This window comes from Rhinatrema bivittatum, chromosome 11 (assembly GCF_901001135.1).
Source record: "Rhinatrema bivittatum chromosome 11, aRhiBiv1.1, whole genome shotgun sequence".
Lineage (NCBI taxonomy): Eukaryota > Metazoa > Chordata > Amphibia > Gymnophiona > Rhinatrematidae > Rhinatrema > Rhinatrema bivittatum.
This window is the reverse complement of record NC_042625.1, coordinates 42,897,490-42,910,620: the sequence shown is the minus strand read 5'-3', so window position 1 is coordinate 42,910,620 and position 13,131 is coordinate 42,897,490. Positions and strand designations below refer to the sequence as shown.

General features: G+C 42.6%; 1 protein-coding gene across 3 annotated transcripts in view; it reads right to left on the bottom strand.

Moving 5' to 3' along the window:
- Positions 1–13,131, bottom strand: part of SFSWAP (splicing factor SWAP) — a 235,710-nt gene that overhangs the window by 109,760 nt on the left and 112,819 nt on the right. For all 3 annotated transcript variants that reach the window (XM_029571586.1, XM_029571588.1, XM_029571587.1), the window contains one exon: positions 687–917. In XM_029571586.1, coding sequence (XP_029427446.1) covers positions 687–917 — 231 coding nt within the window. The remainder of the gene's footprint in view (positions 1–686; positions 918–13,131) is intronic.

The window sequence follows — 13,131 nt, the reverse complement described above, 5'->3', positions numbered from 1 at the left end:
TGTTAGTCATAAGATGAAGAAAATGAAATGAGTTTTGCGAAGAGAAGGAAATCAAATGCATACTAACTGCTTGTTTGACAGGTAAACATTCCTCTCAAAATTCTTTTCCACTTGGGGAAATGACCTGCAGGATGCTAAACTGCTCTGAATGATTGCTTCCTTCAATATTTGCTATACAATACCTGCCCAAAACTACAAAAGATACAAACAATGCAGGAATGTGGACATTAAACAGCAAAATGCTTATGACAACATATTCTGATGCTTTCGTGTTCAGTATGTGAATGTGGCCTATCTAGATACAAAGCAGCTTGTAGCATTGCCTGCAAAGAAGGAACTGCTTGCTCATTCCTTTTTACTAGTGTGATTCAAGGAAGAATCAAGTTAATATTTTAATCTAAAGTTGTAATCAGAAACAAAAAAAAAATCCAAGACAATGAAACTGTACTTTAAAGCATAGAAGTACATTAAGTTGCTGCTCTTGATCTTTCAGCATGCTCTTGTTAATGGCGCCCGAGGGAGAGATTGCTGATTCACAAGGGGTTTTAACAAGTAGAAGTAGAAGACAGAAATCACAAAATAAAATTACATCCAATAAGCTCTGTAATAAGCAAAACCAAGTCTGTAACAAGCTCTAAAATACCAAAGACACTCTTGCAAAATATTTTCAATGTAACATTTAGTACCTTGCTTGGCTTCTAGTTCCTCCTGAGTTAGCTGAGGTTTCTTTTCTTCTATGACGGGGCAAGGGGCAATGACTGCTGGGTTACTGTGTGAAGCACTGCTAGCAGCGTCCTGGTCTTCTTTTCCTTCCTCCTCCTCTTCGCTGTCATCATACAGCTTAACACGGTTTTTCTCCAGAGGAAGTAGGTCATTTTCCTTGGCCTTGATTGCAAAGCTTATTGGAGCAAATGATGCTGTAGAAGAGAGGAAAAAAAATACTTAAGACACTGTTGACAAGCATTGGGTCTTTCTCTTATTAATCACCCATAACATCCACAGATTAAAACATATGAATCTCCCACTGCCTAATTTGCAGAATATAGTGCATGGGACAAAATACAGAGATTGATGAACCCTGAACCCTGTGCATTTAAATTCAAAAAGAAATTAAAAACTCTCCTGTTCAACCATGCCTACACAGAATAACTCCTTCCACTCCCCCTCGTAGTCCCCTTTCAGGTGACCACCCTCTCCTTATATTAAGGAGACTTTCATTGTAAATTGTTTTGGTTATTACCTTCTTGTTCTCCTATCCTTCCTACTGCCTTTCTGTTCTTCCCCCCGCCCAGTTACTTTCCCCTGTTGCAATGTATTTTCCAATCTTTCAGTTACTATGTGAACCGGTATATAAAAGTTTCTAAATAAATAAATAAAATTCTGATTCTACTTAACACATTCTATATTCTTGTCCATATGTGTTTCTTCTTTTAACTCATTTTTTTAAACAAAGGTTCCTAATAATCTTTGACATTTTTCCTTTGACTCTGTTCCAATATCTCCATATCCAGCTGTTAGAAATAAATGCAAAGCGCTTGAAATGCTTCAGTCAATCCCTCTGCAGACCCGGTGGTGATGTCAATAACTCCCATTTCTCAGATAGACAGGCTAATATCACAGTAGCACAAGCTGGGTGCTCACAGCTGAATCAGCCATCTTTTTGAAGGTAGGCTAACTCATTCTCCACTTGGATAAATGCATTATTCGATAAGGGGATTGATAAGAAACCACCTTTAATTTTTTGCATGATAATTCATCTTTAATAATCAGACAACTACAATTGGTGTCCAAGTGGTTTTGTTTCTTTTCCCTTACCAAAATTTTTTTTTTTTTTGAAAGACAATATTGTACAGATCCCTGTCAGAATACACATCATTTACAATAAAACATGTTTTCCAGTTTCTACAACAAAGATTACACTGCAAGGACGAGCCCAGTCTGCTTATGTACCTCGCTGAGTGCAGGTAGTGCGAGACGGGACTGAAAATATAGGGCCCCCAATTTTCACAGCTCCAGCCTAATTTATCCATTGGTCTACAATGTAAGGCCAGTTCATCACAACTGGGTATAGTGAAAGTATCTGAGAGTGTCAAAAGCAGGCTCAAATTTCATTTAGAAATGTTTTAAACTGAGATAATATCCCAGTGAAAGTCGACCGTAATTTAGTGGCCAATTTTGTTTTAGGCAATACTTTTTTATTGGGTTAACTTAATCCATTTTTCTAGCTTTTGAATTACTAAAACTTAAGCCAAAAGAGGACAAAGAAACTGGTTAATACTGCACCAGTACTCTGGAAACCAAAATAAAATCATTTTGTCTCATGAACTGTCTTCTTTGTTCAATGTCTCACTGCTTGTTGCTTTCCCCACATGCCTTAAGTTTCATTTCTTGACTTTGGTGCCTCCTTTTTTCTTAACTCCAGTTTCTCTCTTCCTCAGCAATGTACCTTACTTTTTCTCTCGTTTTCTTGCTGCTTTGACAAATTCCCAATATACCTCCTTTTAGTCCCTTTCCTTACTTGGTACTGCTCATGTAAGGGTTCTTTTTCCCACAAAAATGAACATGGGACTCTGGTAACATCACAAGAACAAATAGATCAAGTGACAATTTGGACAAAATTATTTTATTTTAATGCATGTTCATAGCAATCAACTGGAGGGCAAGGGCCAGGAGGGAGATTAAAAGACCTCATGTAACATGAGAGCTTTCAAAACATTCCCTAAAACAATGGTTCTCAACAGGTGTGTCAGGACACAGTGGAGTTTTGCGAGGTGCCTCCTTATCAGCCCGGGTGAGAGTTGGTTGACTTCTCTTACATTGGGCCTGATGGGAGGCTACGCTCACTTCTTTCTCTTCTTTCTGGCCTGGTGGGAGGCTGTTTCCTCCTCCATCCAGATCAGAGTGAGAAATTGCCAGCTCCTGCTGCTCTGGGCCTGATGGGATGCAAACTTTATCTTCCCCTGCTGAGTCTGGGAGTGATGCTGCTGCTGATCTCTTCACCCTGTGGAGGGTGGGAGAAAGGAAATTGGGGATGCTGGGAAGAAGAAGGTGGAACGGAGAAGGAGTGTGGGGGCTGCTGAGAAGGGAAGGGGTGGGGAAAAAGGGGGTAGAGAAAGTCAAGCAGGAGAGAGAGGGAGCACAGGGAAGAGGATGTGGGGGATCAGGAAAGCTGGACAGGGATATGAGTGTGAGCGGATGACTGAAAGAATGATGAGGCATGGAAGGGGAGTGACAGGGTGCAAGAACTATAATAGGTCAGTTTTGGGAATGTGCATTTCTTCTATCTTTGTTCTTTGCTTAGTGTAAGAGGATATGTATTTTTGTTTCTAGCTTTCCAGTTTTGCACTGCATGCAGAGTGGCTTTTTGAGGTTTCCATTCCAGTTTCTGACTCCACATTTTTAATTTGTGGTCTTTTATTCTGTATTTGGTGAAGGTTGGATCTGTATGGGTGACTGAGGTGAGGTATTCTACTAGTAGTTAGGGATTTGTATCAATCTTCCTTGTTGCGTTTTCTCATTCTCAATAGGACATGCCTTGGTGCCAAACTGCTGCTTTTCATAGGAAGAGCTACTGCTGTTTGAGTTCTTGGAATTAGTGTTGCAATGGTATTTATTTATTTATTTAAATAATTTATATACCGGAGGTTCCTGTATAATATACATATCACCCCGGTTTACATAGAACAGTAACAATCGCTACATTTAGCGGATTACATAGAACAGGATTAAACAACGAAGTTTTACATTGAGCAAAAGACGTAAACAAGTTTTTACAGGTATGGAAGGTTTGCTAAAACACCAATACACGAACTAGGACCGCACTTTAGCTATCAAGTAAATCACGAGAAGCGCAGAATAAATCTTCAGTTGGTCCAAGATTCTTTCATCAATAAATTTTTATTATTATTATGGCAACTCCACTGTTTAACATATGATATTCCGATTCAATTCAAGGGTTCCCCGACACGGACCCCATGTTTCGCCAAGCTGGCTGCGTCGGGAGGGACAGCACAGTTAGAGAATAATTCTTTCTCTGAACAAGGTAACAGGTTATAGGGAGTGCACCTAAAGCAAAATTGCTTACCTTGTAATAGGTGTTATCCCAGGACAGCAGGATGTAGTCCTCACATATGGGTGACATCATCAGATGGAGTCCTGGTACGGAAAACTTCTGTCAAGAGTTTCTAGAAACTTTTGGCTGGCACTGTGGGCCTACTGAGCATGCCCAGCTTGCCATGATATTCTCAGCCACAGGGGTCTCTCTTCAGTCTCGTTTGTAGCAATATGCGTGAGCTAAAAAAATAAAATAATAAAACGTATCGGACCCAACTCCACGGGGAGGTGGGTGGGTTCTGTGAGGACTACATCCTGCTGTCCTGGAATAACACCTATTACAAGGTAAGCAATTTTGCTTTATCCCAGGACTATCATCCTGCTTGTCCTCACATATGGGTGATTAGCAAGCTACAGGCTGAGTCATTCTTATATTATACCAACAGCATACAACTTGTGTAACAAGCACAACAACTGGTGTACTGCTGGAAAAAATGAGGCAGCCTGAATCACAGCAGGATGGATGTAGAAGGAGGTGGAGTTATACTGGAAATAAGTTCTTTAAGACAGATTGTCCAAAGGCTGAATCTTGTCGTCCTTCTTTGTCCAAACAATAATGAGCTGCAAAGGTGTGAAGAGAACTCCATGTTGCAGCTTTACATATGTCTAGAATGGGCACTGAACGTCAATGACAGTGTGCTACTGATGTGGACATAGCCCTTACTGAATGTGCTTTTACTCGCCCCTGGAGAGGAACTTTTGCTTTTTCATAACAGAATTCAATACAGTCTGCTAGCCAGTTGGAGAGAGTCAGTTTTCCTACCGCAACTCCTGGTTTATTTTTGTCAAAAGAAACAAAAGAGTTGGGTGGATTTCCTATGGACCGCCATGCGGTTTAGGTAAAAAGCTAGTGCACGTTTACAGTCCAAGGTGTGTAAGACTCTCTCCCTGGTGAGAGTGAGGTCTTGGAAAGAAAGTAGGCAGAACAATTGACTGATTGATATGAAAATCTGTTACCACTTTTGGGAAGAATTTTGGGTGAGTGTGAAGGACTACTCTGTCATGGAGGAACCTTGTGTAGGATGAGTATGTGACGAGAGCTTGCAACTCACTGACCCTTCTAGCCGATGTAATGGCTACTAAGAAAAGTACCTTCCATGAAAGGAATTTTTCTTCACAAGAGTGTAGAAGCTCGAATGGTGAGCGCATGAGCCTTGTTAGCACTAAATTAAGGTCCCATTCAGTGACCGGTGGTCGAATGGGACCACTAGGGGTTGTGCTGTTATTGGTGCATCCCCTATTCCTTTGTGGTATGCCACTATGGCGCTTAGGTGAACCCTTACAGAGGATGTCTGAAGACCAGAATCCAATAGGTGGTATAGGTAATCTAGTAAAGAAGAAGTGGAGCAGGAGAAAGGTTCTATACCCTTTTGTGTGCACCACTTTGTACATCTAGTCCACTTAAAGTGGTATGATTTATGTGTGGAAGGCTTTCGTGAAGCTACTAGAACTTGAGAGACTTGTGCTGAAAGATTAAGTGGTTGGAGAATTAAGCTTTCAACATCCAAGCTGTTAGGGCAAGAGTTATCAGGTTGGGATGATGCAACTTGCCCTGATTCTGAGTGATGAGAGTGGGCTCTGTGCCCAGGCAGATTTGTTGTGAGATTGAGAGGTCGAGGAGTATGGGAAACCATACTTGCCGAGGCCAGTACGGAGCTATGAGGATCATTGTCCCTGTGTCCTGTTGTAGCTTCATGAGAGTTTTCGCTATGAGCGGAATTGGAGGATACGCATATAGAAGACCTGTGTTCCAGGGGCGAGCAAATGTGTCCCTGGGGACTGTTTGTCGACGTCCGTGGAGGGAGCAGAACCTTTCCACTTTGTGGTTCAGGTTGGACGCAAAGAGGTCTATGATTGGGCAACCCCAGCATTGAAAGATTTTGCTCGCTACACGTGGGTCCAACGACCATTCGTGGGGGATTGAAATGTCGACTGAGATCGTCTGCTAGGATGTTTTTGATGCCCGCCAGATAAGTGGCTCGTAGATGTATGGAATGCTCTAGAGCCCAAGCCCAAATCTGTACTGCTTCCTGGCATAGCAGATAAGAGCTCGTGCGCCTCCTTGTTTGTTTATGTACCACATTGCTACTGTGTTGTCTATTTGTATCAACACAGTCTTGTTTGAGAGGCAGTCTTTGAAGGCATAAAGGGCATATCTCATCGCCTGAAGTTCCAAGAAGTTTATCTGATAACTGTTTTTCGAGTGTAGTCCACGTCCCTTGTGTTCGAAGGTTGTTGACGTGAGCTCCCCATCCTAGGTTGGAGGGATCTGTAATCAGGATGACTTGCGGATTTGCCTGTTGGAATGGGAGACCAGCTTTCAACGCTGTTTGATTTGTCCACCAGTGGAGCGATAGACATAACTGGTCGGTGATTTGAATTGTGTACGACAGTGGTTGGAAAGCTTGTAGCATTGAGATTTCAAAGTCCATTGAGTCTTTCTCATGGCTAACTTCGCCATAGGAGTAACATGTACTGTCGAGGCCATGTGTCCTAGTAGTACTAGAATTTGATGGGCGAATGCGAACTGGTGATGAATGATAATGTTTGCCAGTCATGCCAAATTGTCTGCACGGTCGCTTGGAAGGGAAGCTTTCGCCACTGTGGTGTCAAGGTCTGCTCCGATGAATGTGAGGAGTTGAGACGGCTCTACGTGGGATTTTGGATAACTGATGAGAAAACCCAGAAGGTGCAATAGTGTTATTGTGGTTTTCAGGGCAGACAGAGCTCCCTGCCTGGATGTGCTTCTGATTAGCAATCGTCTAGGTATGGAAAAACATGAATGCTGTTTTTTCTTAAATGTGCAGCCACTACTGCTAGGCATTTCGTAAACACTCGAGGAGCAGAAGCCAGTCCGAATGGCAGGACTCGGTACTGGTAATGATTCTTTCCCACTATGAATCGTAGATATTTGCGATGTTGTGTGGAAACTGGTATGTGCGCATAAGCGTCTTGAAGGTCCAGAGAACAGAGCCAATCTCCCTTTTGAAGTAATGGAAGGATGGTTCCCAGAGATACCATCTGAAATTTTTCTTTGTGTAGAAATTTGTTGAGATTTCGCAGGTTCAAGATGGGGCGGAGGCCGCCTGTTTTCTTTGGAATGACGAAATAGAGGGAATAGAACCCCTTTCCCTGCTGAGACCGGGGAACTGGTTCGATGGCCCTGGCAGTCAGCAAAGTAGAGAGTTCTACTTGAAGATGAGATGTCATGAGAATGTTTGACCAAAGTGGAATGGGAGGAGAATGCGGGGGTATCGTATTGAACTTTAGACTGTATCCCCGATGCAGTATGGCTAATACCCATTGATCTTTTGTGATGAGACTCCATTGGTGTTGAAAGTAATGGAGTCGACCTCCGGTTGGTAGGGAGGGCATGGGGTTGAGAAAGAGGCTGCTGTTCTCTTGGCATGGTTCAAAATCCCGCCGCTGGTCCAGTTTGGGGTGGTGGCTGGGTTTTTTGTTGCTTCGGTTGACGTGGACGTCCTCTCTGTGAGGAACGGTATGGACGTACTGAAGAAGCAGGGGGGGTATTACCTTCTTGGTCTGTAGAAGGGTCTCCTTGAGACCCTGCGTGATGGACGTCTTAGGGAAGATGTCTGATCTGCTGGTAATTTTGATAGCTGGCAGAGAGTCTCATGATGGTCTTTCAACTGAGAAACCGTAGCTTGTATCTTTTCTTCAAAAAAGATGGTCTCCAACACAAGGGAGATCTGCAAGCCGTTCTTGAACTTCCTGCCTAAGGTCAGACGCCTTAAGCCAGGCCCATCGTCTCACATTTATTGCAGAGGCAGACAGACGAGTTGATGTTTCGAAGACATCATAGGCTGCTCTCACCTTGTGTTTGCCAGATTCTAATTCCTTGTCAACTAATGTGGCTAAAGGTAGTTGATGTTGTTGTGGGAGATTGTCCACAATACCCTGTACTTGTTTCCATAAGTTCCGTTGGTACTGTGTCATGTACAGTTGGTATGCTGCAATGCGTGCTACCAGCATGGACCCTTGATAGACCTTCTTCCCTAAGGTGTCCAAGAATCGTTGCTCCTTTCCTGGTGGGACAGAAGAATGAGGTTTTTGTTTCCGAGCCTTCTTCTGAGCGGATTCTACCATTACCGAATGGTGAGGTAGTTGGGGCTTCTGGTATCCTGGAGCATATTGCACTAGATAAGTAGCATCTGTTCTCCGATTCACTGCAGGGACTGAGCAGGGATGTTCCCACATTCATTGCTGCAACTCCAAGAGGACTTGATGGATTGGGATAGCCATGATTTCCTTTGGCGCATCCAAAAACTGCAGTACTTCTAGAGCCTTATGTCTAGTATCCATTTCTTTGATAAAATTTGTAAATGACAAATCTTCTGGAGGGGATTTCTTTCTCTCCTCTGGTGGAGAGGTCTCCGATTGCAGTTCCTCTGAGTCAGTGTCCGTGTCCACATCCTTCCAAGGTGTATATTGAGGATGATACGGGGAGTCAATGTCCTCTGGCTGGACATGATGCTTTGATTTAAATGCAGCCTTTGTTGGGATGTGTTGTGGCATCGTTGGATGTGAGGGCATCAATGGGGAATCGATTGGCCTCGATGGCATCGATGGAAATCGATATCTTGTATCCCCCGATGGACCTGGATGGATTGGCATCGATGTATCTTTAAAAGGCATCGATGGTGTCTTCGGGACTCGAGTACGATGGAGCCCCGATGGTCCTGGGGCAGAATCGGAGTCCCCGCCGTCATCCTCCGATGATCTGGGAGCCGGAGTGGCTGGAGTCATTGGTGGGAGAATCGGCATCGATGGCTGCGTCGATGGAGTCGGTGCCGGTGTTGGCGGAAAAGCCTGTAATAAGGCATCAATTCTATTCAGCAAAGGCTGAAAAATGGATTGTTCCAATGCCGATGTCGGTGCCGGCACTGATGGCAGTGTCGGAGGCTGTAGGTTCTTCAGAGCCTCAACGACGGCCTGTTGGACTAAAATAGTCACTTCTTCCCTTGAAATCGGGGCAGTATCCACTGCCACTGGGGAAAGCATCGCTGGTGCTATCGGCACTTCCACGATGATTCGTGGTGGCACTTCCTCTGACACCGAGCCCGGTGGAGAGTGCCGCGGTTCCTCGTGTACGGCCGGTGGAGTTGGCTCTAGAACATGTACTTTTTTGGGCATCGACTCTATGGATTTTGATCCTGACGTCGATGGTATACCATCCGCTGGGTCGATGGCGATGTTGCTTTTTCTCCCGATGGCTTTTCGATGTCAAAGACGATGCTAGCGATGATATTGATGGTGCCGGTGACGGACGGTCTTCAGCCCGTGTTTCACCCCGATGTTTTGTTACCGAGGGAGGAGTTACTCTTGGGGACGACGTCGACGATGGAATCTTTTTGAATAATTCTTCCATCTTGTCCAAACGGGCACGCCTGCCCTTCGGTGTCATCTGGGAACAGGTTGAGCAAGCCCGGTCGTCGTGGCCTGATCCCAGGCAGAGAACACATACATAATGTAGGTCTGTTATGGACATAGTCCGGTTGCAATCCAGACATTTTTTAAAACCCGATGCCATGATAAAGGTATGGCCTAATAACTGTCGATGACCGGCAGGAATCGACAGTAAAGTGATCGGAATCGATCAGAAAACTATCTGAAAATGTACTCACCGAGACTATGTCGAAGGGAGACCCAATTATGAGAAAACTGTGACTGAGAATGTGAAAAGAAAAAGTTTTCTTCTATGAGAAGATGTGAGAAAATCTCTTTCCAGAGCTCCTAACTGCTTTGCTACAGCAAGGCGGAAAAAAAGAGACTGAAGAGAGACCCCTGTGGCTGAGAATATCATGGCATGCTGGGCATGCTCAGTAGGCCCACAGTGCCAGCCAAAAGTTTCTAGAAACTTTTGACAGAAGTTTTCCATACCAGGGCTCCATCTGATGATATCACCCATATGTGAGGACTAACATCCTGCTTGTCCTGGGATAACTTACAGTACATCAGTGATTTAAACTCTCAGAAGGTTCTCTAAAACCTAACTGTGCTGTCCCTCCCGATGCAGCCAGCTTGGCGAAACACGGGGTCCGTGTCGGGGAACCCTTGAATTGAAATGGAATATCATATGTTAAACAGTGGAGTTGCCATAATAATAATAATAAAAATTTATTGATGAAAGAATCTTGGACCAACAGAAGATTTATTCTGCACTTCTCGTGTTTTAAATGGAAGGTTTGCTACACATGTGCTGCGTGGTTTTGGGTTTTTTTTTTCCGGGTTTTGTATTTTACAATGCGCCTGGTAGTAAGGGAGTGTTTCTGTTACTGAGATAGCACCAGAATCAGAATATCATTGTTATATAACGAATTGTATTTGAAATATCCTAGTTCTGCTCTGCATCCTTTGGGGATGGAGGCAGGGTCCTGTGGATTTATTTATTTAAAATGTTTCTATACCGTCGTTTAGTCATGCACCATCACAACGGTTTATAGGGAGGCACATACATTCATGATTGGGTAAAAAAAAACTCTAACAAAAGTGCCAATAACATTTCGGTTACATGTTTTACTAATAAAATTAAAAGATAGGTGACATGGATCTTGTCCATTTATATGGTTACAGGGATAACCATATAATTATTGTACTTTATACTGAATTTCTATATTCTTAGTAGTTAAGTAGAAGAAAATAATAAAATATGCAAAAATGCATCTGGTGACTTTGTGCTGTGTGTTGAAGTTCATTTGCCTGGATGCAGAGTATATACATTTAGCCCCTTGATGTCAAGTGTTCAGTGCATCACGCCTGGTGCATTATCTGTCAGGTGTGTAACATTGTTAGGCAATTGTCATCCAGTTTGCTGAATGAAAAACTGTCAACAAACTACAGTGAAAAAGGAATTCCAAGTGACAACACAGACACTGAGAGCTTTGAATGATCTCTGATTTAGCTGGAACTCTTTACTGGAATTTTAGCTTCATATCACTGGTGGGTTTCTTGAATGCTTTTAAAAAATGGTTAATGAAAATCAAGACAGCATGTTAAATGCACAGTAAATATACCCTAAGGTTCTAATCATTGACAAGGCAGTTTTAACAATGGCTGTGTGTTAGCTTCACTGAAACACCAACTGAGACAGTTGAATAAAAGGGGAAAACTGTTTGTTATTTGAAAGAAAGCAAAGTCTGTGGGTTATTTGGTTCCTGATCAAGTTGTAAGTGCAATAACACACACCAGAGTGTGCCTTAAAGGATTTCAACATAATTTTCAGAGAGCTGCAGCCTACTTCTTTAGCCAAAGGCTGTGTACATAATATTAACCTGGCTTTTATGTGCAGTGCAGGGAGGGGATGAAGGATGTAAGAGAAAGCTCTGAAAATAATAGAGGCTATATGTGTTGTAAACATAAAGCCCATCTTGATCGAGTGTCTGACAGATAAATGAATAGCATTTGCTGAATACCTGTTCTAGGAAAATAACAGCCTGTATTACTCTCCACACATTTGCTGAGTGTAATGAGAAGATTAGCACGACTGGATGTAGACATTAGTCTCTCAAAGAGCAATGTACTGCTGCAATGGAATAAAAAGCATTTCACTTGTATCGTACAGTTTCAGTCTCTTTAAAAGCCACATGGTCTAAATGTTCTCTCTTTCTGACTTTAAAGCTTCCCTGATCCTTTCTACTGGGTCCCATCTGTGGCAGTATTATTTAGCTGGAGGCTTGCAGCCACTTTAGGAGACCACAGTGCGGTTCTGATGCCACTGAATATTTACAACAGCATAAAAGATAAACATCAAACCCATGTTCCTTCTGAACTGCTAATTTCTTAGCAAAAACGACTATGGTGTAATTGAGCTCTCCATGCTATCTCCTGGCTGAAATGGAGCTTGGAGATATGCAGGGAAACAAACAGTTTGCTCATCAAAGGAATTTACCAGGCTTGCATGGACCGTTTAAGCACTTTTTAAAAAAGTGAATGAAAATTAATTACATAAGCTCAGCATGCCAATGCCAGATGCTGAGACCATGTACTTTCACCATCTGCACCATTTCCTCTAACTTACCCTGCACTGGTAAATAGCTTTTACCAGTTCATTTGATTGCTTTCAAACAACAAAAGCCATTCTATACAATCTAACTAGTCTGGAACCAGAAGACGAAATGACATTGGGTTCAGTTTTGTAGAAGGAAAATAACTATTTTACAAGTTGGGTCTGAACTGGTAAAACACTCTCTATTGGCAGATAAAAAAAAAAAAAAACCAGGGCCAGAATTTAGTGAACAGCTGCTTTCTTAGGAATTTTATGACTTGGAGGAAATGTCAAGTGTGTTTTAATTCCACTCCAGTTTTTACATTAACACCCATTCTTTCTTGCCTTTCTGTCTGGCAGCCTATTTTTAGGGATGGTCATAAAAATGAGTCTTCTCAGTTCTTCAAAGTGTGTTTAGCCATACGGGTCACTGATCCAGAAAAGGCCTTTAGCAACAGTTTCAATAGGCACAGTCCTACAAGCACACTTTTATGACAATTTAGAGGAAACAATTCATCACCACATAAAGACTGTTCTCTATAGTCCTGAATCTGAGTGTTTGATGATTTCAGTTCTGGGCTCTGAGCTTTCATGAAGCTCTGCAATGCTGTCTACCCTCATTTTGAAAGCTACACGGAGAGCACAAATAGCACTTTTGGATCTGTGGGCTATAAATATTTTTAAATAAATTCTACTGTGTCAAATCTTAGTTTATCAATAAACCAATCAAATTACCAATGCACTTGCAGCTTCTTTGCATAGCATTAACATCTGGTTTTAGATTTTTACAAACAATCCTCTGCATATAAGAACTTTAAGAGTCACGCATACAAGCACATCATGAGGCTGATTCACTAAGGTGTGGTAAAGCCCGCATTAGTGAATAGCCATTGCTGAATATAATGGAATGCATGGTAAATAACCTGCATTTACTGCACCTTAATGAACTGGCTTCTAAAGCTGCTGTTTTTCTTTAGGGACCCATGACTGTTATCAGTATGGAGTGAAATGAG